The 22,453-nt window shown below is 39.1% G+C and overlaps 1 protein-coding gene across 16 annotated transcripts in view; it reads left to right on the top strand.

Moving 5' to 3' along the window:
- Positions 1-22,453, top strand: part of BLTP1 (bridge-like lipid transfer protein family member 1) — a 170,991-nt gene that overhangs the window by 65,128 nt on the left and 83,410 nt on the right. For all 16 annotated transcript variants that reach the window (XM_059698107.1, XM_059698112.1, XM_059698108.1 and 13 more), the window contains 15 exons: positions 1,068-1,348; positions 2,438-2,688; positions 4,487-4,745; positions 5,923-6,760; positions 8,877-8,947; positions 9,494-9,667; positions 10,835-10,955; positions 11,748-11,894; positions 12,222-12,349; positions 12,881-13,080; positions 15,392-15,589; positions 18,693-18,904; positions 20,975-21,126; positions 21,583-21,733; positions 21,897-22,049. In XM_059698107.1, coding sequence (XP_059554090.1) covers positions 1,068-1,348; positions 2,438-2,688; positions 4,487-4,745; positions 5,923-6,760; positions 8,877-8,947; positions 9,494-9,667; positions 10,835-10,955; positions 11,748-11,894; positions 12,222-12,349; positions 12,881-13,080; positions 15,392-15,589; positions 18,693-18,904; positions 20,975-21,126; positions 21,583-21,733; positions 21,897-22,049 — 3,336 coding nt within the window. The remainder of the gene's footprint in view (positions 1-1,067; positions 1,349-2,437; positions 2,689-4,486; positions 4,746-5,922; positions 6,761-8,876; positions 8,948-9,493; positions 9,668-10,834; positions 10,956-11,747; positions 11,895-12,221; positions 12,350-12,880; positions 13,081-15,391; positions 15,590-18,692; positions 18,905-20,974; positions 21,127-21,582; positions 21,734-21,896; positions 22,050-22,453) is intronic.

The following is a 22,453-nucleotide window of genomic DNA, read 5'->3' as shown; positions in this document are numbered from 1 at the left end:
TCCGCATTTTTTATGCTTTCTTGGTGCACCCCCTAGTGGTCTTTGTGCGCAGTCTTGTTGTAGTTAAGCCTTGATTGTTGTAGTTAATACTGGGGGGATTTGACCTTCAGGCCAACTGGCTGTGAGAATCAGCTGTATCTGCAGTGGGAAAACTTCTGTCCTCTGGGGAAGTGCTAATCTAGCCTTTGCCTGAGGCTATCTGGCAAATGGCTCTGCGCAGGGCTTGGGCGGGGCGGGTCGCACGGGATCAACAGGGCGGGTGGAGGGAGCAGTTATGACTGCTCTCAGTCCCATCCCCAGAGGCTCTGCCTCTCAGAGTCCCAGCAACCACTGCAAACCTCGGAGAGAAAGCTGCCCTCGCGTTCCGACCGATGCCAGACAGTCCCGCTTCTCCCGTTTGAGTCTGGGTCCCTAGAGACTCACCCAGAACTGGAGCTCAGAATCTGAGCCTCCCTCCCGATTGAAAATGACAACCGCGCCCTCAGCCACCAGCCTGCTCCGCGCGCAACTCCGCACCTTTGTATTTTCCGCACTGCGCCTCCTCTGAGTCTCAGTATGCTGTTCTCTTTCCTTCTAGTTGAAGAATTTCCCCTCAGCCAGCCTTCCTGTGTTTCTGGGCAATGTCCGTTCTGTCTTTTAGTTGTATTTTTGAAGTGGTTGTTCAAGGCAGCAAACTCCGGTGTTTACCTATGCCTCCATCTTGGTTTCCTCAGGTTTTATATATTATGGTTCCTGCCTGGCTTCAGAAAACATTTGTTTACCACCTCTGCTTTGTGCATTACTGTTTAAAATCAAGCTTTGTTAAGATTTTATTACTTATTATTCTAGCTTTCTTTTTTCCTTCTCTTGTTTTTCTTTGGACCATGTTCTATGTTCCTTTTATCCTTTTCTTAAATTGAATGTTTTTATTCTGTTACATTTATTTTTGCTATTGCTCTTTCCCCCTTTTCCCTTCCTTTTCTTCTCTTTTATGCAACTTGAAATAATTACCTATTATGTAGTTTATTCTAAGTTGCTAAAAAATACAGAAACTAGAGTTTTGTTCCATTTTCTTCATTCAACTTTAGATGGGTGCAATCCGGGTTGCAAATTGTAATCTCCACAACCAGTCGGTTGGGGAAGGGATAAGCGCAGCAATTCAGGACTTCCAAGTGAGACAGTACATCGAACAGCAGAATAATCCCAGAGCTGGGCTCCAGCCTGCGATTCTGCGGAGGGCCTACTGGCTAGAAGCTGGCTCGGCCACCTTAGGACTAATCACTGTTGATATTGCACTGGCAGCTGATCATCATTCTAAACATGAGGCACAGAGACATTTCTTAGAAACTCACGATGCCAGAACTAAGAGGTAAGTGAAATTTAAGATGAAAATTGCTGGATAATTATAGAGGAAGTTTTATTGTTAGAAATGGAATCAGAGTATTTAAGTAAAGACCTAATATGATTGTGTCCCTACATGGTAACTCATTGACTTTCAGCTTTTTGGGTGCCTTTGTGGATATTTGTTTCCAAGGAGTTTTGGGAGCACGTGTATTAATTTCTGATATAACCAGAAAAGTTATTGACCGTGTAGGCCATTAATTTATTAGTGTTTTCTGAAAAGTATAGTTCTTTTATAAAATAATATTTTTACTGTTTTCAGGGAGGAAGGGAGAGGGGGAGAAAGATAGAAACATCAATGATGAGAGGGAATCATTGATCGGTTGCCTCCTGCATGCCCCACCCTGGGGATCAAGCCCGCAACCCAGGCATGTGCCCTGACCAGGAATCAAACCATGACCTTCCGGTTCATAAGACGATACTCAACCACAGAGCTACACCAGCCGGGCCATATTATCTCAGTTATTAATACTTCATTTTGGAGTACTAATTACAAAATATTTGTAATTTTTTCCTCTAAAATAGAGCATTATTTTGATTTGATTAAGAAATAATTTTTTACTTGGCCCATATTTATAATATTTTGGGTGTATTAAATTTGCCATGTGAAATAGGCTCTGAGATGCCCAAATCTATTAAACATAATCTATACTAATAGTTTTGTCCATTTTTTAGATTAAAGTTTAAAATTTTTAGTCCTTTTGAGAATATTTATTGTTTTTTTTTTTTAAACTGGATTTAAATTATTTTTATATTTGCTTCTTCTTAGCGCTTTGGTTTATTTTAATGTATGCTATATGTCTCTTATTGTTCCTACTTATTTCCATCTCACTTACCATGGTGAGACTGTTGTTCGCTTGTTTGTTTGTTTAAAATGGCAGAATGATTTAAAAGACATATCACAGTAAAAATGAACCTTTGTGTTTACTGTGTCTCTTACAAATATTAATAATTAACTTATGTGTTACTAATTATCTGCTAAAAAGTTTTTCTGTTCTTAATGAGTTTTTGTTCCATTGCTGTTTCTCATTTTTTTTTTGTTTGGGATTCTGTTCAGGCTGTGGTTTTTGTGGCCTGATGACACCCTGAGGAATAAGAGGTGCAGGCACAAGTGTGGCTGTCTCGGTGGCTGCAGATTCTTTGGTGGCACAGTGACTGGCCTAGATTTCTTCAGGCTTGAAGAGTTGACACCATCCAGTAGCTCTGCATTTTCAAGCACGAGTGCAGAGTCGGACATGTACTACGGACAGTCTCTGTTGCAGCCTGGGGAGTGGATTATTACCAAGGAAATTCCCAAAATGGTAGATGGTAATGAAATGTGCTAATCTTTTTCATCTTTATCCCTATGACATCTGAGAGGAGTTCATGGTTACTGTGTGCAATTCAATTTTTTGAGCCGTCTCGGAGGTAGGATTTCATAGCCTGCCTTGTTTTGCAGGTGATTGAGCTAAAGCCAGGTAAGATGTGAGTTTTTCAGATTTATGCAAGTCAAAAGTAGGTCCACTACTCATCCAGACATATTCTAAATATTTCCTTTTATGTCATCATTTTCCTGGGAGCCAGCTTCCACAGATACACTTAGGAATAGTTATGTTTTAAAGTAATGGTTGTTTTACCAGTTCACTTCAATAGGAAAACTTAGCAATAGTAATATTTATACCATTGGCCCCCCTGTTATCAATTATTTTGGCAAAATATTCTTATCTCTAAAATTAAACTTGTCAAGAAGAGAAGTATGGTCTTCCCATAGAGTCTGTAGGATAACTGCAAATATATGCATTTGGTATGAGCAGTGAATGGTGTATTCACTGGATATTAGTTTTAGATTTATCTTGTATCTTTGCTCTAAAGACTTCAGATATGATTTTTCCTCTGGGTTTCTTAGTTGTATGTTCCTACAATTAAGTGTAATAATTATTGCTTAAGTTTCTATGCTGTCAACAAATGAAATGTAGAAGTCTTAATATTTCACCAATATTTAGTCTTGTTTCCTTTGTTCATTCAAAACCATGAACTTAGCACTGCCTTAGTGGAAAGAGCTGGACTACATATCTACATATGCCTAATTCCTGTTTAAGTGACTTTTCACTGAATAGTAAGATAGAAGTGTGTACACATTATTTTAAGGTTGTTTGACTTTAGCAGTTTGGCTTATAAGAGCAGATTATCTTATAAAATCAGCAAACACCAACACTTCTTGACATGGGAAGGAAAGAAAGTTGCTAAGTACAATTTAACTTCAGTTAAATTGTCTTCTTATACTATTACCTACTTACATTTGAATAATGTTGTTTTTAAAGATTTACACAGGCATTTTCTCACTTAGTCCCCAAACTACCATGTGAGTTGCATATCATCCCGGTTTACAGTGAATAAACTGAGTCTCATCACTGAGACTAAGGTGCGTGAAGTCTATAGCCACGTACATGCCTGAGCAGAAGCTAGAATCAGCCCCTTCCCATCACGTAATCTCATAGGGCTCTTATCACAGACCTGAGGATGTGTTCCCGATCAAAGAAAACATGATAACCAAATGCAATCATGTATGAGCCTAGATTGGATCCTATACTGGAGGGCACAGAATGCTCTAAAAGACCTTATTGGTTTAGCTGAGAAAATTAGAAAGCATGTGGTAGTAATCTCTATAAATACTAAATTGTTAAGTCAGTAACTATACGGGGGTTATGTATTATCCTTAGGAAGTAAGCCCTTGAGTATCTAGGGTAAAAGACCACAATGTCTGCAAATTTCTCTCCAAGGGTTCAAAAAGTATTATGTATATTATATGTAAATAGAGTAAATGGGGCAAAATGTTTAGGAAATTCCAAGTAAAAGATATATGGTGGCTTTGTGCTTATTCTTGAAAGTTTTCTCTAAGTTTGAAAATTTTCCAAATAAAAGTTTTAAAAAAAGAAGACAAAAATTCACTGTCTGTGGATTCTGGATCCACACTTAGGTAGATACTTTGCTTTATGAAATTATATACTTGTGCTTTTAAAAAATGATTATACTTCAAAACAAGAAATTGAATTAAGTTGCCATGTTATTCATAAATTGCTTTTGAAATTACTGTGTTCACATAACCTGCTTTTGTTGGTTGGTGTAGGTCATATGAACAGCATGAAGAGGAAAGAATGGGAGAACAAATCAGGAGGAATGGAAGTGGAGAGGAAGACTCAGCACCTGAGCCTGCAGGTCCCCATGCGCTGTCACAGCTCGTCCTCGTCCTCAGATGACAACAGCAGCTCCAGTGCGGCCCAGCCTTTACTGGCTGCGGACAAGGAAAGCCCCTCTTCTGTGGCTGATGACCCTGTGCCTCAGAAGGAATTCCTGCATGGAATGAAAAGAGATGACGGCCCAGTGAGGTCAGTTACCAAGTAGATGCGGGAACCTGCTCACAATAGGATTATAATTGCTTCAAATTGTGACCAGAAAAACTTCCTTCCTCTCACCTCACCTACTGTAGAAAATGTTTTTCTCCTCTTGAACAAGTTTTTAAATGTCCATTTGCTCTTGTCTCTTTGATTATAAAAGTAGTACATATGTATTCATTATAGGTATTAGGAAAATACAGAAAAGTATAATGATAATAAATATTTCTTGTTATTCGACCTCTCGTAGTGAACTCTTGTTAACCTTTGGGCATTATCCTAGCCTGGTGAATATTTTTGTCCTCCTCTTTCTATAATAGTTGACTCCTCATTTCTTGAAACACACTTTCCTCTTGACTTGAGGGCACATTTTAGGTCCTCCCCCTTCCCCTCAGCTAGTCCTTCTCAGGCTCTGTTTCCACACCTTCCATTTTTTTTCTCCCTTCTTTTTCTTCCTCTTACAGTGGCCATTTATGAAATGTTGCTGTCCCTCAGAACTCTGCCCTTTTCTCCATTCTCTATACTGTCTCCCCAAATGGTCTTTGTTTGGCTTTAATTAAGATCTGTAGCTCACATCTTAAAACTCCAGGCAAAACCTTTGTCTCTCTAAGCCCAGTTACCTTCTTGATATATCTGCTTGGATGTTACACAGTGACCTCAAGCTTGGCATATGGCCTTGTGCCTGTCATGGTCAGCTTGCTTTGCTTCAGTAAATGGCACCTCTACATCAGTTGCCAAAGTTAGAAGTATGAGGGTTATCTGTGACTTTTTTCTTTCCTTCAAGTTCTCTCAGTTAATCAAAGGTCTCTGGTGCATTTTCTTGGACAAGCTTTTAAAGGATATGAAAAAAATAACACCACCTAATGAATAGATTAATTTTCATGGATTATGGATAGATAATATTCATGGGTTTCTTTAAGTTTTGTTGTTGTTTTTGTTTTAAGCTTCCTCATTTTGGGGAACTATATGTGATATGAACACATTGTTTTGTTACTTTGTATGGCTATTTTATTGTAAAATTTTAGATTTTCTTCATTTGTTTGTAAAATAAATGATTAAAATGACTAAAAGGAAAAAAATGACTAAAAGGAATTTATAATTACTTTTCTTTACATTTAGAGTAAATGATATGATAATACAGTAAAGGTAATAGCTTTGTTTTCTATTTTAGTGTTCCTACAGAAATTTCAGGAAATAGCCCCGTGTCTCCTAATACTCAGGATAAGTCAGTAGGTCAATCCCCTCTGCGGTCTCCCTTGAAACGACAAGCCTCTGTATGTTCCACCCGACTTGGAAGTACCAAGAGCCTGACTGCAGCTTTCTATGGGGACAAGCAGCCAGTCACAGTTGGAGTCCAGTTTAGTAGTGATGTCTCCCGAAGTGATGAGAATGTACTGGACTCACCAAAGCAGAGAAGAAGTTTCGGTTCCTTTCCATACACACCATCAGCAGACTCTAATTCATTCCATCAATATCGATCAATGGATTCCAGCATGTCAATGGCTGACAGTGAAGCCTACTTTTCTGCCGCTGAAGAATTTGAGCCTATTAGCAGTGACGAAGGCCCTGGGACCTATCCAGGTAGAAAAAAGAAGAAAAAACAGACCCAGCAGATTGATTACAGTAGGGGTTCCATATATCACAGTATCGAGGGACCACTCACTGGCCACGGAGAAAGCATTCAGGATCCCCGAACTCTGCCATTCAAAACTCACCCTTCCCAGGCTTCATTCGTTTCTGCACTAGGTGGCGAAGATGATGTTATAGAACATCTGTATATTGTAGAGGGTGAGAAAACAGTAGAGAGCGAGCAGATCACTTCTCAGCAACCAGTGATGAGTTGCTATCAGACTTACCTTACTCAGTTCCAGGTGGTTAACTGGTCAGTGAAGCACCCAACCCACAAAAGGACCTCCAAGTCCTCCCTGCATCGGCCCCTTGATCTGGATACACCAACCAGTGAAGAAAGTTCATCATCATGTGAACAGTTCTCTGTTCCAACTTTTAAGGTATAAATCAAATCATTAGTTTTTACATTGATATATTTATTTAGAAAAATGGATTTTGAAGATGTTTTCACAATTACTCAATCATTTTAGCTACCTTTCTGAAATCAAGGTTTCATGCATAATAGTAGGTCTCAGGGTTAGTGGTGGGAATTATAAAGTGAAGTATATAAAATTGAGGAATAGTTAGATTTGATAGTCACAATGTTAGTCAATAAATGTAATAGCTTCTATATACACTGTACTCTTAAGATTAGGATCAAATCTGTGAATCCATATTTTCTGTCTCTTAAAAATAAATTTTGAAATTGTTTTTTGTTAGTTGGTGTTCTAATCCATAACTGCTTCTCTGCACATTCAGTTCTATTCACTTGAAATTTGATGTCTTATAATTTAGTATGACTGGCTATTGGCCACTTCTGTAGTGTATTCTGTAAATGGCTTTTTAAAGAAGAGTTAAAAATAAGTTAAAGTAAATGTAGTAAGAATAGTCAATATGAAAACTATTTTATAAAGTTATACATTTATAAGAGAATTTTTTATGGGTTTAGACCAAAATTAAGCATATGGAATCTTATGGAACTGATTACATATACATAGGCATTTATTTAAAGTGTTTTAATGTATTCATTCTTAATTCATATATTATTTACCACCGTGTGCCCAACATATAATGAAGGAAACTATGGAGCTTATAGTTTAGGGGACAGAGACACAGTTAATAGATAAATGGATAAGTATATGATTACAAATTGAGAAGAGTCTTATGAAGATAATCAAAGAATACTGGGATGAAAAATAATAGATTGTATTGACAAAACAACACTTAAACTGAGGTAATATTTAAACTGAAACTTAAAGGATAAGGAATAGTGGAGGATTAGAAAACCTAGGGCAATTACATTCAGGGCACAGGGATCAGCCTCGCTGAATTGCTAAGGAAGGAAAGAAGTTAGTTTGCTTGAGACCTGGAGAGGTAGCAGGGATCTGCTCCTGATGAGCTGTACACCTGAGTAAAGGTGACAGAGCAGGCATCAGTAGTTAGAATTTTATTTTAGTTTCATTGAGAAACTTGCAAGAGCTGTAAGGAAATGTGATGTGATGTGTAGTTTGTGGAATTGCTACTAAGTCGAACTGAATTGTCATTAAGAGAGGAAATGTGGTGACCATTTACTTAGGAGACTGTGGCGGCAGTCTGTGCAAGAGATGACAGGTTTGGGCTTAAGTAATGTTGGAAATGTGATAATGGAGTTGAATATCCTTACAGATACTGAGATATATGTATGTGTGTGCAATATATATTGAAGGAAATAGGAACATTAGTAACAGTAACAAAGTTTTGGTTTTAAGGTTGTGCTCGTTTCTCTTCTTGCCAAGATAAATTGCTCATGCTAAGATTTCAAAATGTTCTCTTTATTCCATGTGAAAATGTGTTGGTATATGAATTTTCCAGTATAAAACTGAATGTACTTGCTGTGCAGAATAGTACCTAAGAGATTAGAATTATTTTAGTATTTTCAATCTATTAGATTTGACTAGGCAGTCTGGAGAAAATAAGCCAAGTAATTCATATCTTTAGATCACTTTAAAAATAGAACATAGGAAGTAAGAAAGTTATTTTTCTCCATTAAATCTAACTAAATGGCTAATATTTAAAAGGGTTCAGTTTGGTTGTTCAAGTGTATTGTTTATATTATTTACGTTTCATTAATATTACAATCCAGCTTTTTCTATAATATAATGTTTCTATGGGATTCTTTCCCACTTGAAAGTTGATTTTCCCAGGAAGACTCTAAAATTAGCTTAAAGTTAAGCTTAGTGTAAATGGTGCTCCAGAAGACAGACTTGGAAGCACTCCCATTTAAGTCTTGTTGGATAGTCTTTTACTCTCATTGCTGAGTTCTACAGCCCTGCCATTTGTCTGAATAAACTGAAAATGAAATTGCCAAATAAATATTTTCTATGATTTTTTTCAATTTGTCTGAAATATTTATAGCATATCTGTGAAAATCATATTAACAAGGTAATCTGGATATTCACAAATAATCATTCTATAGCATAAAATTAGAGGATAATTAATATTAAAATTCTACTCTATAAGCAAAATTTTATATTCTAGGTTATCAAACAGGGGCTCACAGCTAATTCTTTACTAGACAGAGGAATGCAACTTTCGGGATCAACTTCCAAGTAAGTAAAAGTTATATACTTTTAAAGAGTAAAGTGTTTTTCTTGATTAGAAGACACATAAAGTTTATTCTAAAGAATAACCATTCTTTAATTGACTATAGACTTTATTTTATGAATAAATTACCACAAATAATTCAGCTGTTTGTCTGTGATGGCTTTGCCTACATTATAAGCAATCAGTGGCATTTCTTTTAGCATACTATGCAAGCCATCACTGGCATAACAAGACTGGAAACTAGTAAGAATTCAGAACTGAAGTTTTCATGTTTGGAAAAGCTCCATCAAGTAAATATAATACAGTCCACCCCCCCTCCCCCTCGGCCCACACACACTTGATATATTAACCATCTTTGATCAGTTTTTACTTTAGTACCTCAATGTTCTGTCTTTGAAAAGTATTTGGGAGATGAAATGTCTAGTCCAGTCCCATGAAATTTTCAGTTGAAATAAATGTAGGTTTAAGCAGTCACTCATCTTAAGGAAGCTCCCACTCCTGCTATTTTTCATAGCCTTTGTAATATGTACTTTGCTGGTTACATTGTACAGAACACCATATACTCCTTTGGAAAAGAGAGCCGTTGACAGCACAGATGATGAAACAGTAAAGGAAGAGTGGACCCTGGATCAGCCCATCTCTCAGACCAGGACAACAGCCATAGTTGAGGTCAAAGGAACTATTGACATTGTTCTGACTCCCCTGGTGGCTGAAGCTTTAGACAGGTATTGATTTTGTCTAAAGCTATTACTATTACTTGATAAAATGACAAATGTATATTATGATTAGTGTATGTGATATCCTATATGATAAAACCCTAATATGCAAATCGACCAAATGGTGGAACAATCAGCAGAATGACCGACCGCTCGCTATGAAGTGCACTGCCCACCCTGCGCCCCCCACCCCCCCTAGAGGGAGACGACCGGCTGCAGCAATTGGGGATGGGGGGTGGGGGGTGGGAGGGGCGGGGCCGGCGAGCAGGCAGTGCCAACCAAGGTGGGTGCCAGTGGGGGCCTCCCAACGGCCCTACCTACCGGTTGCCCCACAGATGGCCCTGATTGCCAGCCAGGCCTAGGGACCCTATCCTATATATTGGGAACAGTCTCTTAGATTTAAAAATTAAGGCTACTCTAACACTGAAAAAACAGGATGATGCAGTGATGACATGCATGGATTCTGGCTTGCACATTTTGTGGTCAGCCCTGATTCTGACAGTTATAACTGTGTGACAAAGCCAATTCTCTCTGCTTTAGTTTTTCCACCCATAAGATGGGGGAAATGGTACTATTGCCTCAGAAGAATCATGTTATGTACTACTTTTATTGATCAGGGCAAAAACATGTAGCTGCCCATACAATAGCAAGATGCCTTTGACCTGTATGAAAAGTATGGTTAGTGGTGCATGCAGCGTCCTGGATTGTGATAGGGATATCCGACTGCTGTTTTAGGCCCGACATCTCCCGAGATGTCCCGGATTGCGAGAGGGTGCAGGCCGGGATGAGGGAGCCCCCTCCCAAGCACGAATTTAGTGCACCAGGCCTCTAGTATGTTCATAAAGAAGAATGTTGATGATGGCTATTTGATTGAACAAAAATGAAGATATGTTTAAAAATGTCTGTTTCACTTAGTTATCATTTGTTACTTTTCAGTCCAAATAATTATATTGCAATATTATAAGAATTATATTGCATTATAGTTTTCATTTTTTTTGCTTTTGGGCTGATGAGCATAAAATGATCACATACCCAGTACCTAATTATTATGTTTGATATTACTATTATCTCGTTTATTTAGGGAGACAAAACGAACATGAATAAACTCTAGAATATAATGTAATGGAACAGATTCAATAAACTAAAGTTTCTCATTTTCTGTTTCTCCTCCTGCAGGTATATTGAAGCGATGGTTCATTATGCTCACACCCGCCATCCAGCTGCAATTGTGGATGACCTTCATGCCAAGGTCCTCAGGGAAGCTATGCAAAATAGCAGGACTACCTTCTCAGAAAATGTAAGAATTTTTTATCCAGTAAAGTATGGCAAACTGAATATTCTCATGTGCATATAATATTCAAACTTGAAAAAATGGAATGTATTAAAATTTTATTAGGCATTTAAACTGGAACACATGAACATTTCTAAACAGTCTTTATATGTCAGTGGCTCCATAAGAGATGGCATATAGAACTATGCTATAGATTAAATAGTAGTCAATTATTTATTAAAATGTGGCTTTATTTTTTTTATTTCAGAAAGTAGCTTAATTTCAGGCCTTTCCTAAAGAGTGTTGGTCCCAAGTGAACAAGCGCTCTCTAGGACTGGTGCATTTGTTTTCTAAGAAAGCAAGCTGCATATTATTTTGACTTTCCTCCATGATTATATAACTTGTCTCCTAATATTTTTGAGATTATTTTTGTTCACCTCAATGAGCCAAGTTACTGTCCTCTGGTGTGTCGTATTCCATTTATGCCATGGTCCAAGCACGAAGCCATTTCTTAGTAGTCACTTCCTGGTCCTCTTTTGGTGACTCTCCGCTTGACTTTCAAATTTATCTGGGTCATATTTGGACCAGGGCCCAGAGGCAAAGTGCAAGTGAGGCTGATTGTTTTTAGTGATCCACTTATTCAAAATATATACTGAAGCTGCCAACCTGTTTGAACTTTAAGACTAGGGGTGCTAACCCAATGGCAGCTGGCATACTCATGGGCATAACGAGCAGAGTAAATGAGCAGGTCGCTGTTGCAGATGATGTGGAAATTATGAAATGTTTGTGAAATAATAATTCTACTTGCATTCTTTTTAGTTATCTTCCAGACAAGATGTTAGAGGAACAAAAACTGAGCACACTACCATAGGAATGACTAACCAAGGACAAGCACAGACAGATCTTATCATGAAACAAGATAATGTGACAATTAAAGGTCTTCAAGCTAATGTCAGCATACCAAAGGTAACAATTTAATATTTTTAAAAAATTTTCTGAAAGAAGAGGACATATATTTTATTCCCTTGATGACTGAATGTAAAAATGAATGTAATGTAAATAAGTTTACTTAAGTAGAATATTGGGCAAGTTATACTAAAATATTCTAAATTCATCCAGTAAGAATTTAATTTCGATTATTTTATGAGATTCTGTATTTGTAAGCTTTGTCTTCATAACTCTCAGACTCTTAGATACACCACTATTCCTAACAGTAGTTTTGCCATTTTTCTGTGTATCTTATGTTTGATAATTTTTACTTTTCAATGACATTTATGCCATTTTCTGTGTTAGGTAAACTTATGTTTGTTACAAGCCTCAGTGGAAGAATCTCCAAGTACAGCTTCCAGTAGGAGCATGACTCACATGTCTCTGGTTGCATTGTGTTTTGACAGAATTGCTACACAAGTTCGTATGAACAGGTAAAAAAGGTTTCATTAATTTGAGCCATGATTATCTTGCTGGATGGAAAAGCAGGCCTTCATAATCTTCTTAATACATAAAACTGGTATTGGAATTTCAAATCTCATTTTGTAGGTATTTGAAAGTTTGTACTGTTTTTATTCATACTATATTTTAGTAAACACTGAAGAATTTGTTATGAATATTGGTTTAATTAAAGCAGTGGAATGTTTCGGTTTTTAAAAAATGTTTTTTATTGATTTCAGAGAGAGAAAAAGAGAGGGAGAGAGGGCTAGAAATATCAATGATGAGAATCTTTGGTAGGCTGCCTCCTCAACGCCCCCTACTGGGGATCAAACCCGCAACCTGGGCATGTGCCCTGACCGGGAACCGAACCATGACCTCCTAGTTCATAAGTTGATGTTCAATCATTGAGCCATACTGGCCAGGCTGGAATGGTTTTTTTTTTTAAGCCACTTATTAATTAAATGTTGTTCCTGAACTGTTTAAATGTTTAAATGTTAATCATACTCTCTCTCTTTTCTGTGAAGAGGTGTGGTTGAAGAGATTTCAAACAACACTGAACCTGGTCGGACATCACAGTTTGATAGGTATGTCCACGCCTCTAAAATGCAGCCACAGTCGTCTGGATCTCTCAGATCAAACACTGGAGCAGAAAAAGGCAAAGAAATTGCTGCCAAGTTAAACATTCATCGAGTTCATGGGCAACTCAGGGGTCTTGATACAAAAGGTAGGATTTTACAACAAATATTTTTTCTGTGGCATGTATAAATAGAGGATTTTGCAAAAGAAAACATTCTTTTCCTTTGAATATTGCTACAATTTTAGTAGTTTAAAAGAAAGGTATTTTCTGCAATATATTAAACACATAGTATTTAACTATTCCTTATTCACATTCTACGTAGAACAGAAGGTAAACTTTGGTAGGGAAGTAAGTGATATGGCCCCAAATTAGGAACCCATCTGATTTCTTCATTATGTCTGCTGCTCATTAGAGAGTCTGGTGTTTATAGTCTTTCTTACTTTTTTATATTGTTCTGTTGGCACAACTTTATTGAAAATTATTAATTACAATATCAAAAGTAGGTAACCAAGTCTGTAAAATACAGCAGCAACAAGAGTGATAGCCATGGCTATGCTTCTTAGAGTTCCTGGTGAGGTAAGAGAGAAAACTAGACATGTCACATACCATTTCAATATTTTTGACATAACTCTGTGCCTGTGCTCATTTAGAGGCTAAGTGATCTCAGATTGTCAGAGATTCAATCCAGAAAGAAATGAGTTTATTAGTCTTAATTGATATGGTTGCTATGCTAATCTCCATCTGGGATAGGTGACGAGTCCTGAATGAACAAGTCATTTCCTTGAATTTGCTCACTGTATTGTGTAGGCTCTGAAGGTTCCATAATGGCTGTCTGTGTTCTGGATCTGTGTAACTGCTGAGGCTTTCTCAAGGCTTTCCAGAGAAAGAGATTGTTCCCGACTCCCTGAGCCTGTAGTCCTAACACTGGTGCAGAGTACAGCAGCTAGTATAGAAAAAGATTATCCTCAGTTCTGTAGTTGCACTGTTAGCCAGTTTGTACTTTGGTGTTGTATAGACTGCAGGCAGTAACTAAATATAATTTTGAAAGGGACACTACCCAGATAGAACTTACCAAAGACAAAACTCCTAAAGAAATTTTAAGGAGATCATTGTGTAAAGTTGTAGGGAAAAAAATAAATGTCTTTGCTTATAGGTACATAAGATATCTTTGAAAAGATACTCAGTAAATCTAATGACATATGTTACCTGTAGGGAGGAGAAGTGTATGTCTTGAGGTTTTACTGTGAACCCTTTGTACTCTTTAAGTGAGTGTATTACCTAATCAAAAAAAATGTATAAATTCAAGTTAAGTCCTCACCTAATACAATATTTCAGAATAAGTTCATGGAATTAGACAGATAAAATATAAATGTAAAGTATAGTATTTTCTTGGTGGAATATTTTATAGCTATTAAAATAATCATTTTAGCCCTAACCGGTTTGGCTCAGTGGATAGAGTGTCAGCCTGCGGACTCAAGGGTCCCAGGTTCGATTCTGGTCAAGGGCATGTACCTTGGTTGCAGGCACATACCCAGTAGGGAGTGTGCAGGAGGCAGCTGATGGATGTTTCTCTCTCATGGATGTTTCTAACTCTCTATCCCTCTCCCTTCCTCTCTGTAAAAAATCAATAAAATATATATATTTTTAAAAAATAATTTTAATAATAATTTTTAATGACTTGAAATTATCATGGTTACTGTTGCATAAAAATTTGGAACAAAGCTGGGTTTGTAAAATGATCTCTAAATAGCTAGAAGGAAACTTACTCCGAATGTAATAAGCCGGTCATCTATGGATGATAAATTTACCAGTGTTTTTTTAAAATCTTTTTTGTTATGTTTTTCTGTATTCATTAACTATAATCAGAGAAATTTTAAAAAGTAAGGTAAGAAGTAAGAAAAAAATGCCAGGAACTTGGGATGTTCATTTCTACATTGCATTTGGTAAGCAGTGAAATATTGCAATGACTGTGATGAATTGTAGTTATATAGAATATGTTAGCATAAAGCCATTTTTTAGTAAATGCTGTTATTGTATTAGAAAATAATGTTTTTTTCTAAAGCTGGATAATTAAAATAATTTTTATTTTACAAAATGATGAGAAAGTATTTAAAAATAGTGTATTATGAAGCTGAATTATGCAGAAGCTTTTTAGCTTTAGATTTTTAGAGTACCATGTAATCTTTCGGAAATGAATTCATTCTGCCTTTGGGCAATTATTTGTTAATTCTGGATTCATCTCCCCCCCCCCCCCCCCCCTTACTTCAATGTGATTCTGGCAATTTGTAAGCAGTACAAAGTTAGGCAGCATTATTTTTGAGTTGGTACATTTGTTTTTCTTTTTGACTAAGATATCTTTTGGATGTAACCACTGTGCCAAATGTTTACATTGTTTGTTTTAAAAATATATAAAACCTCTATCTTTAAAAGTGGTGGTTTTGTTCTCTTTTGGTGATAGATATCGGCACCTGTGCCATCACTGCGATTCCCTTCGAGAAGTCCAAAGTCTTATTTACTCTGGAAGAGCTGGATGAGTTTACTTTTGTGGATGAGACTGACCAGCAAGCTATTCCGGATATAACTCGAATGGGTCCCAGCCAAGAAAAATGGGGTTGGATAATGTTTGAATGTGGACTTGAAAATTTAACCATAAAAGGTAGGTTTTTAAAAAATAATTCTGCGTAAGTGGGTACAGATTGGCCCCACGTTGCTGAAATACTTTACACTCATGACTTTCAATAGTCTGAATCAGCAAATTCAAGCTGAAAATGTGGTAGCTGGGATTATTTACCAGGGGTGGATGCGCCATCCCGATTCCTCCATTGTGTGATCCAAAACTAGCAGAGCATCTAGACATGTAAAAACCTCAGTGTCTGAGCAGAGCAGAGCATTCTTGGCTCAAGTCAAAGCCACCCAGCTTTTGAAAGCTTGTGTCTTTGGAAACTGGATCTTTGATTAGCAGAGCTTTACCATTTAGGATGAAGATACTTCAAATCCTTTATTCAGTGAGAGAGAGTCTGACTTACAATTATGTGTGTTTTCTTATACATTATTGAGTAATATATTAAAATATGAAGGCTGACTTGTGTATAAGACTTTTAGATTTAGTCCTATCCTATCTAATAAAAAACAAAAAGTGTAATTAACTGTACCTCCACTACACTTCCCATTGGCTAATCAGCGCCATATGCAAATTAGCCACCATCCAAGATGTCGGCTAATTTGCATACTGCAGGCAGGGCGGGACAGTGGGAGCCGCCATTGCCAGCCTCCATCCAGGCCCCCGTGGGGCAGCCCCAGAAGCCGCCTGTCCGCTGCCCGTGACCCTATCGGGTCCAGGGCCGCAGGCCAGCCCCCGTGTGCAGACCCGGAAGCCACCTGCCCGCCGCCCGTGACCTGATCGGGTACCGGGCCGCAGGCCGGCGCCTGTATGCAGCCGCAGAAGCCGCCTGCCTGCGCCCTTGTGCAGCCGCAGAAGCTGCCTGCTCGCGTCCATGTACAGCCCTGAAAGCCGCCTGCCTGCGTCTGTGTGCAGCCACAGAAACCTCGGGCCGGGGCCTGTGTGCAGCCGCAGAATCTGCCTGCCTGCCGCATCCCACCATGATCCACTGAGTTATGAGGCCAGAGAGCAAGGAGAACTTCTGCCCCTGAGTCAGAGTGGGGAGCGGAGGACACGGCCTCCCCTCCTAAAGTCGCCAAAGGACAGGACCTAACCTAAGCCACATCCTCTGAGACAGCCCAGCAGGCACCACTGACCCTCCCTGCAGGCTGGGCCCCCCTCCCTTCCCCTGTCCCGGCACAGCTCCCATAGCTCCCCACTGGCTGAGTCAGGCACAACAGGTTTGCAGCCACAGGAGCGATTTAGCAGCTAATGAAAAATGCGAGAACGAACAAATGAAGCAGCTACTGCAGTGGGGAAAAGACATTCATCAAATTCTTTGTCTCTGAGAAACTGAGGCAGCCAGCACAGGCCCCTGCACAGGACGAGACTTCTGCTTCTAAAGAAACGTCCAAGGGTTAGAGGTGAGGGGGTGTTGCCTTTCCCCTCTCGGAGCTCTAGGAGGAGTCTGTGCTCCCCCTCCTGGTATTCTTAACACCCAGAGACCCCTCCCCAGTCCAGGCAGGAATGTTCCACGCTTACCGCCTCCACAAAGCAGAGAACAAAGAGGCATTTTTTGACTTCAAGCCTCTAAACCAGTGGTTCTCAACCTTGGCTGCACATTAGAATCACCTGGGAATCTTTTTAAAATCCTAATTTCTGGGCCTCATCCTCCGGCAATTCTGTTTCTTTGTTATGGGGTGGGGCCACAACATTAGTAACAAAGAAACAGAATTTCCAGAGGATGAGGCCCAGAAATCAGCATTTTAAAAAGATTCCCAAGTGATTCTAATGTGCAGCCAAGGTTGAGAACCACTGCTCTAAACAGACTTGACCACTGCGGGCAAAGACCTGCAGCTGAGAGGGGACAGGTTCTGGGTGTTGAGGTCCAGAGCATGGAAGACCTCCCGGGGAAGCAGTGGATCTAGAAGCCTGTGTGCTGGGTCAGAGACACCCCTGCCTCCCACCCTCCCCTGACCTGCACATAGACATGCCTGGACTGGGGTGAGGAGAAGAAGGAGAACTAGAGGGAAGGAACACTGAGTGTTTGTTGGCGGCCATGTAGAAAGGACTGTGACCCTCCCCTCCCACTGAGTCACTCCCTAAGGCAGCAGGAGACGGAGGGTCTGAGAGCAGCCACACAGCTTTGTGGCTGTGACCAAGGCACCAAGATGGTGTTTGTGCATTGAGGCTGAGGAGGTGTCAGAGGACCTCACTCCAGAAAGCCCAATACCTATTTGTGTGAGAGAAGGTGGCAGGGAGGGAGGGAGAGAGTGAATTGGACTCAAGAGACCTCAAGGCCCAGATGAGGAGAATATACCAGGGATCAGCATGGACTTGAGCTCTGAGGTGAGGATCAAGGGCAGCTGGCTGTGGGCCAGCCCAGACAGAAGACTGAGGTCCAGATGTTCTTGACCCTGCTCGGTTTTTGGCACCTCTGCCTGCGATATAAACTGTCTGACATGGAAGTACAACTCCAGAGAAGGGGGTGAGGAACCTAAGATAAATAATATTTTGTTTTTGTTTTTTCACTTGGCAGAATGGGGGCTGAAGTTGAAGTTAGGTTTGGTTACTAAACAATAAAGAAAGCAACATTTCTCGCACACCTGACTGTGTGGTCTGAGTTTGCTGCTGCCTATAAACAGAGAAAAAGTTGTAAAATGAAGTGCTAATCTCTAGGGTTTAGGTCAGACTGAGGAGTAGTGCCACTCAGCCAGAAGCTGGCTCATGGTGGGCCAGTTCAGAGGTGGTGGCAGGAGCCTCTCCCACCTCCGTGGCAGCACTAAGAATGTCCAACTAACAGTTTAGGCCTGATCCCTTGGGGGCCTAAGCCTTTAGTTGGACATCCCCCGAGGGTTCCCTGGCTGCCAGAAGGATGTCTGACTGCAAGCTTAAGCCTGATCCCCCGGGGAGTGGGCCTAAGTCGATAGGTGGACATCCCCCAAGGGGTCCTGGACTGCAAATGGGCGCAGGCCAGGCTGAGGGATGCACCCCCCTCTAGTATAATAATAATAGTAGTTGTATATTTATAGATAAGGGCAAGTTTTGGTGAGAATAAAAGGGATCTTTGTGAGATTTTAATTTTTATCTTTATGGATACAGTAGAGTACATCACTGAGATACCGAGTGTTTTAATAAATACATTCTCGTATTTATATAGGAGGAAGACAGTCCGGTGCTGTTTTGTATAATACTTTTGGAACGATGGGCAAAGCTAGTGTCACAGAAGGGGGTGGAGTGCTGACATCCAATAATTCTTCTGATTCTCCGACCGGCAGTGGCTATAACACCGACGTCTCTGATGATAATCTTCCTTGTGACCGAACAAGCCCTTCTTCAGACTTAAATGGAAATTCTGTTTCCGATGAGCAGGTTGGTAATAATGCTTTGGAAACATGAGCAGGTTTCTAATAATAATGCTTTGGAAACATAACATAGAAAATGACGTACCAACTCAAAATTAACTTCTGAAGTATATTTGCTTGTCTTTTTGTAGTTTGGATTTTGCTTAAGTCAAGGCATTTTGATGATTACACTGCTACTAGAGCAGCGGTTCTCAACCTGTGGGTCGCGACCCCTTTGGGGGTCAAACGACCCTTTCACAGGGGTCGCCTAAGACCATCGGAAAACACATATATAATTACATATTGTTTTTGTGATTAATCACTATGCTTTAATTATGTTCAATTTGTAACAATGAAAATGGGGGTCACCACAACATGAGGAACTGTATTAAAGGGTTGTGGCATTAGGAAAGTTGAGAACCACTGTACTAGAGTATAATTTTTGTAGGCACCAATGCCTAAATATGTTTATATCTATCATAGTACCTAGCATAATACTGTGTTCATATTAGGCACTTAAAATATCTGCTGAATTAATGAATTAGTAGAATTTAAAAAAAGCAGGCTTTGTTTTTATGTTGTTTGAATGATTTTAGCAGAATCACTTTTTAAATAATTAGTTTTGTTACTGGTAATATTTCATGTAAGTTCTTAATATTTTTGTCAATATCTGCCAGTTTCATTTAGGGTCCTGAAGAATACCTTCAGTGTCACTCATTTATTTTTATTAGGGTAGAATTTCATAGTGATGAGTATAGGAACAGCAATAATGAAAATATTTAAAATTCTAGATTTCTAAAGAGTTGTGTCACTGATTGGTGACCTGGGGCAAATTATTTTCCCTTTCCCGAGTTTCTTCATCTGTAAAGGAGTATTGTAAGGACATTGCTCTTCTAAAGTTGTGACGTTTGGAGGAGACAGTACACAGGAAAGGCTTAACTCAGTGTCTATCACACAGTGAGGACTTGGTAATGTATGTGTACTATATGTTACATAGACTCCTAATGGAATCTGAGGCAGCTTTATCTTGAAATACTTAAATATTTCTGCAGCCAGCAATTTTAATAAAAATACCAGGTGTGGGGTAAATAGCTTCTCATCAGTTCAGATCAGGTTTTGATGCCACATTTACAGAAAAATATTAGATTTTATTTTTTTAAATCTTTATTGTTGAAAGTATTACATAGGTCCTCCTTTTCCCCCCATTAACCTCTTCCAACCCTCTTCCATACCTTCCTCCCCCAGACCCTCACCATCCCATTGTCTGTGCCCACGGGTTATGCATATATGCATACAAGTTCATTGGTTGATCTCTTCCCACCCACCTTCCCCTGGCTTCCCTCTGAGGTTCAACAGTCTTTTCAAGCTTCTATGTCTCTGGGTCTATTTTTGATCCTCAATTTATTTGGTTCATTTGATTCCACATATGAGTGAGATCATGTGGTACTTATCTTTCTCTGACTGGCTTATTTCAGAATGTCATGGATTTTAGAAATGCAAATAAGGGAGTGCGGACTTATATGTAGTGCCTGCTGACTTTAAAATCACTGGGGCCTATAGTTCACATTGTTCTGTAACACTTAGGACTCACAGGTGTTTTGTGTGTATTCTTCATTCCTCAATCACCACAGAAGAAAATGCCAGTCTTTTCTTTATCTTGACCAATGCTATCTAAAAGTGAATCCAGAGACTTTAAGTAGATGTAAAAGGCAGGAGACTTTCTTTTTTTAATATCATGCTTCTTACCTGCCTATATTTTGAAGGGTGGTGATTACACATCTAAAAGATATTCCCATTTCTCAATATAGCTTTAGATAATAGCATGTAAGATAACGTAAGAATTTTTTGTAGCATGTTATTTATTTGAAAATGTGTTACAATAGTATTTATTATGGCTCTTTATTTGGAAGTTTGAAATATTCTGTTAAATGGAAAAGGAAATTGATTGCAATAGGAAGCAGAAGACCTTAATTCTACCACCCACTCTGCTCAAGAGTTGTGTGGTTTCTAGCAAGTTACCTCTTTCTCTCACTTTCCTCATCTAGAAAAAATAACTTAATGCCCCTAAACAAAAAGTTTTGGGTGTTCTATTATTTAGGATGAAGGAGTTGAATCTGATGATTTGAAGAAAGATGTGCCTCTTATGCCACCACCCCCCGATTCCTGCAGCATGAAGCTGACCATCCAGGAGATTTGGTTTAGTTTCGCAGCTCCCACCAACGTGAGGTCTCCCACTCATGCATTTTCTAGGTAAAAAGTCTGAAAAGTGTACTACTGTCGCTTGGTGTTTCTTTATTTAAATGGCATGCAGTTCTGTTTCATGCATGTTTTGAATTACTTTTTGGATATATCTAATATGAGGGCTGCCACCTCTTCCCCATCTTTCCTACCTCAGACTCTCTGTTGACCTTATTGTCAGCTTGTTTGACCATTTTTCTTTTCTAGGGCTTAGTTTTATTTCACATGTTACCCTGCCATTAACTTATTTTTTTTCACCTCTAATAAGCTTTTTAATATTTTTTCTTTTCTATTATCTGTTCTCCAAATATGATGAATTATGAAGTTATATCTTCATAATTTATCTGGTGGTCAAAAGGAAAAGTAATTTGCCTAAATAAAATAGCTGCTAAGAACAGTAGAGATGGAAGATCATTTGAAATAAAATCTTGACGCTCGTTTTTATAATTTTCTAAAATAAATCTGAAGGCAGCTAAACCTCTTAAGCACTGCGACCCCTGCGGTGGGTGCGTGGCTCGTTCCCGTTGACCAGCTCAAGTCGTCCTTGAACAAATTGGAAACAGAGGGAACGCTGAGACTCTGTGCTGTGATGGGATGCATCATGACTGAAGCGCTAGAGGTAAGTCTTCTATACATGGAGATACAGAATTTATGGAAGACGATCCTGACCATTTATCATTGTTGGGAAACATCTCACTTGTGAGTACTTAGTGACTGGATGTCTTTCATTTGTACTATCTTTAATACATCATTCTAAGCCTGTTATCTTTGCTTTGTTTCAGAATAAAAGTATGCATTTTCCCCTAAGAAGTAAATACAACAGACTTACAAAACTGGCTCGCTTTCTCCAAGAAAACCCTTCTTGTTTACTGTGTAATATACTCCACCACTACCTGCACCAGGCAAATTATTCCATTATCGAGGATGCTACAATGGTGAGTGACTGAAACCATGTGTTAGCTCTGAAGTAGCCTCTGTTCTGTTGAGGAACCATTGACCTGCAGGATTTGAGATGCATAGGGGAAGTCCAGAGGAGAAATATGGTTAGAAATACAGGCTCATAGACAACAGCAGGCTCAGATTAATGATTTGGGAGTTGACAACATGAAGGTGTTAAAAGCTGTTGACGTGGATGAGACTTCTAGGGATGGAAGGTTGAGTAAGAACCTGGTCAAGGATGGATCCCAGAAGAATACCAGTATTAACACATTGCGTACTGCATAGAAATCTCTAAGCCAGCTGTGGGCAAACTACGGCCCGCGGGCCAGATCCGGCCTGCTTGAAATGAATAAAACTAAAAAAAAAAAAAAAGACCGTACCCTTTTATGTAATGATGTTT

This window comes from Myotis daubentonii, chromosome 5 (genome assembly GCF_963259705.1).
Source record: "Myotis daubentonii chromosome 5, mMyoDau2.1, whole genome shotgun sequence".
NCBI classification, from domain to species: Eukaryota; Metazoa; Chordata; class Mammalia; order Chiroptera; family Vespertilionidae; genus Myotis; species Myotis daubentonii.
The sequence above is the reverse complement of the archived record's forward strand: the minus strand, read 5'-3'. Positions and strand labels throughout refer to the sequence as shown.